This window comes from Homarus americanus, unplaced genomic scaffold, assembly GCF_018991925.1.
Source record: "Homarus americanus isolate GMGI-L3 unplaced genomic scaffold, GMGI_Hamer_2.0 scaffold74, whole genome shotgun sequence".
Taxonomy (NCBI): domain Eukaryota; kingdom Metazoa; phylum Arthropoda; class Malacostraca; order Decapoda; family Nephropidae; genus Homarus; species Homarus americanus.
This window is the reverse complement of record NW_024716951.1, coordinates 1,405,841-1,410,103: the sequence shown is the minus strand read 5'-3', so window position 1 is coordinate 1,410,103 and position 4,263 is coordinate 1,405,841. Positions and strand designations below refer to the sequence as shown.

Here is a 4,263-nt window from a genome sequence, read left to right as displayed (position 1 = left end):
TCTGCCTTAAGTGTTTATTAGGAAACATTGAATACAAGAACATATTAAGGTGTAACACCGTACTATAATTAACACTCTCTGTTCTCAAGTCTTAGTCTCTGATCACCGCCATCTTTCACTCCATTTTTGGTCCCAATTTGTCCAAGAGTTTCATCAGTCTATCCTGGTTATCAAGGTCACTAGAATTGTTCCACAGCTGTGAGTGAGTGACGTACTTCCGTAACCTTTTGTTGAGTCTCTCTGGCACAAGCTTCCTCAGCGTCTCACTAAAGTCGCTCCTAAACTGATGACTGCGTAGGTTATAGAGCCAAGGGTTCCACGCTGACCCCGCCACAAACATCCACCAGGCCAGATAAGAGTACACAGCATCATAGTGAAAGAAATGAGAGAAAGTTCTAAAATATACTTCGACCATTAAGGGGACGCTGGACACAAGAAACAACATCAACATGAGCAACATAGTCACCATTATGTAGCGGGTCTCCTCTTCATACCGCCCCCCCACCTTCAGACTCAAACTCTTCCACTCTGCTGCCACCCGCTTCTGTTCCTTCACGAAGTTCCTGATTGACAACAACGAAAATATTACTGTGGAAACTCCTCCCACCATCAAAAGTGTAATTTGAGAATTATAAATAATTTCATAAGCTAAATTCTCCGGTGATCTTCCCGCTACACCTGTTGGCAGCTTATTGAAGGTGGACCACTGTGCCCCCAGGTGACCGTCGCGGTCTGCAGCGAACATTAAGGCATCAATGAAGCTCATTATCCAGGTAAGACCAATGATCACCTGTACCTTCCCCACTGTGAAATATTCCTGGTAGTGAAGCGGTCGTCCAGTGAGGATGAATCTCTCCAAACTTAACATGAAGAGTGTCAACACAGACACGATGGAACACGTGCTAAATAACACAGACTGAAACACATGGAACCCGTCACGAAGGATGGCATGGTTACCTACCCGTTTTATGTCATTTGTGGAATTTAGGATATTTTCAGGATCAAAGTTGAGGGCCATATCACTTGATAATTCTGTTAGTTCATTTGGGTAAAATAAAGGAGCAATATGGTGGCAGAGGGAAGGAACCACGACGAAGAGAGATGTGAGTAAGTCTGCGAGGGCGAGGGAGGTCCGGAGCATATTGGACTCCTGACCTCTGTGTCCGCCACTCAGCATCACCACCACCACCACCAGGTTCCCCACCACCCCGCTCACCGCCACGCCCGCCACCATTACCATCAGCACCACCTCCCCTGCCCGACAAGACACTGGCAGGTAACTCCAGGCACCGTTCAGCCCCTGCGCGTCAGGATCACCGACCCACATCACCGTGAACATGGCGTAACAACACGGCCACTGAGTGTTGCTTGTTATATATAATGTTTCATTGTATATACCACGAAGATAATCAAGACTGTAGCTCATGAAGACACACGAGGGACCAGTTACTCGTAGTGGGTTATTAAAGACTAAGAAAGGGACCTCACCCGCTGCCGAATGAGTGACCTTTAGGGTTCCTTCGCAGTGTTCCCGGCAACATTCTGAGTCGTTGTGCATCAAAAATCTGGCCAGAACCTTCGCAAATGTTTCTTTCCCCTCATGAGGAACCTGACAGTCATGGTAATGTAAGAATCCCACAGTGTCATTCCTACATATAGTCAAAAAGTCTCTCTCTTTACAAACATCAAATCTTCTAAACAATGGCAAGCAAATATTTATAAAGACTTCATCGTAATATATAATTAATTGCATAATATCACCATATACCTGTAAATCGTATAATGGCTCTATATTACCATAAATTGAGGAATATATATCGTAACACATACTGAGAGTGTCTGGGGTACCGAGAGATTTTGGCTTATTTCTGTTTTCTGTACAAACTTCTCGTGAGTGACCAAGAAACTGTGGCGTGTAAGTTGGAGGAGGATGACCACAGAGTAGCATGTGGTCGGTGCTGGACCAAGACTGGACGATGTCATCAAGACTCAGTGTTGTGTCAGCGGTGAGCGTTGAGGGCCAGCTGTCACGGGTAGAGGGCGAGTCCGGTGGGTAGTGGGTGGAGGGCCAGCTGTCATGGGTGAAGGGTGAGCTTGGCGGGTAGTGGGCCGCGGTGGGCGAGGATCTCCTGCCTCGTGCTGATAGTCCGCCACTGAGGTAATACTGACTACCATCGTTATACACTGAAGATACTGTTGCCTCCACATCAATGTCACTCACCACAGGTACTTCCTCATCCCGGCCTCCTGAAGCAGGTGTCACTGACCCATCACCAACTTTCTCACCATCGCCACGTTGCGAGGATTGATCCTGGGATGTGAGATGTGCACTGACTGTGTGTTGGTGTGTGGCAGAAGTTTGGTTCAGGTTATCTGGCGTGTGACGTGAAGTAGGCAGTAAGATGGCGGTGTTGTCGGGCGTGACAGACTTAACCTCGTGGTCTTGGTTGGTTGTGTCCTTCAGGGGAAGTGACTGACTCTTACTGGCTGATATGAGGCCCTGCTGGGTACTCGGAGGTCCCCCCTCGTCGCTGTAGCAGAGCACCAGCAGTAGTGTCAGTAGGAGCAGCAGAGGGGATGTCAGCAGGTCTCGCCCCAGTGTGGTGGTCATGACTGACGACACCTGTAATGTAAACACTGTGTTATGGCATGTTGTACAGAACCAGTGAAGCTCATGTTGACGAATCTTCCCTTGAAGACTAAATTACCTTTAATCAGCTGTACTATGAGTGAAGTCTTTGAAAAGGCAAAACAAAGCGCTACTTTCATTCTCTTCTCTAACACATACACTCGTTCATAAATTCGTTCCTGTGATTTAATGTTCGTGTTATTAAGTCGTTGTTTCCATGATAACACGAAGGAATTACGATCGCGTGTGTTTTTAGAAGAACAAATGACATCTAACAGATTTTTACAGATTGCCCACGAGGGGGCTAGTTTATTGGGCACCTCCTTACATCCTGTGCAAGGTGAAGCGCAGAAGCGTTTACAGTGCCCAACTGGGAAGCATGCGGAGTTCATGCTTGCCTTTATGACTCATGCATTAGGGGCGTAAAGGCCTGAAGGGTCATGGGTTTTGTCAGCAAGTTACATAAAGTGACAGAATGATGAGTGTGTGGGGTGGAAAATTCCCGGTACAGTTTATCTGTTTATGCCAAAGTGTGGCAGGTCCCTAATAATGTCAAGTGCCAGGCCTGTCACTATGAGGAGGGATATCTGGTCAGGGAGGGAAGAGGTGTTGGTAACGGCTAATGTGTTTATCCCAGGACAGATGTTGTGACTCCTTTTTGTTGTTGTGTGGGAGAGGATGTGAGCGTGCGACAGAAGGGTGAAGAACATCTCACTCTCAGATGTGTACACAGTAGATAACATTGTGTTTGTATTTGTATACTGTATATGTGTACATGTGTGTGGGTGTGTGCCTGTTTTTCTGTAGTTTTGTTTGTTACATGTGTGTTTGTGTTACATGGACACAAACTCAGCCTTGGTTTGTAAACAAAATCACAACATTACACAAATAAACGTACAGTAAAACCATCTGTGTAACACGAAACATAGTGTTGGGCAAACAAACCTTAATCATGCACAAACACAAACGTTAGTCCCACACAATCACAAACGTTAGTCCCACACAAACGTTACTCCCACACAATCACAAACGTTAGTCCCACACAAACGTTACTCCCACACAATCACAAACGTTAGTCCCACACAATCACAAACGTTAGTCCCACACAAACGTTACTCCCACACAATCACAAACGTTAGCCCCACACAATCACAAACGTTAGTCCCACACAAACGTTACTCCCACACAATCACAAACGTTAGTCTCACACAAACATTAACCCACTCTCATTACACTATCTACTATGCATATAACCAGAGGCACTACACAAAACGCACATATTCACTCACTAGATATAAACACGGAGACAGGATCGTGCACTCGGTATAGTACACAGGACGCCACTGGGAGGGTCGGGGACACTGTTACCATCACCAAGGGAGGAAGCCAGAGATGGTACTCATGTTGTTATGGGTGTAGCAACTTGCTTTATGAGAGTGTGAGTGAGTGATAAAGATAAACAAGAGAGAGAGAGAGAGAGAGAGAGAGAGAGAGAGAGAGAGAGAGCCAATTGAGGTGGACAGTTGACCTTGCCATCCATTAGCTGAAACAATTTAGGTAAGTGACCCCCCTTTGCTCCCCTAGGAAGGACCAGAAACTAACTTTACTCTCGCCTCAGTTACTCTTTGGAAGTC

General features: G+C 46.2%; 1 protein-coding gene across 1 annotated transcript; it reads right to left on the bottom strand.

Moving 5' to 3' along the window:
* On the bottom strand, positions 1-4,008 carry LOC121858593. Its single transcript, XM_042355094.1, has 2 exons — positions 3,919-4,008; positions 1-2,623 (listed from the first exon to the last, which is right to left on the bottom strand). Exon 2 carries the CDS (start codon positions 2,609-2,611, stop codon positions 116-118), a length of 2,496 nt encoding a protein of 831 aa, XP_042211028.1. The 5' UTR covers positions 2,612-2,623; positions 3,919-4,008; the 3' UTR covers positions 1-115.
* Positions 4,009-4,263: the final 255 nt, after the last annotated feature.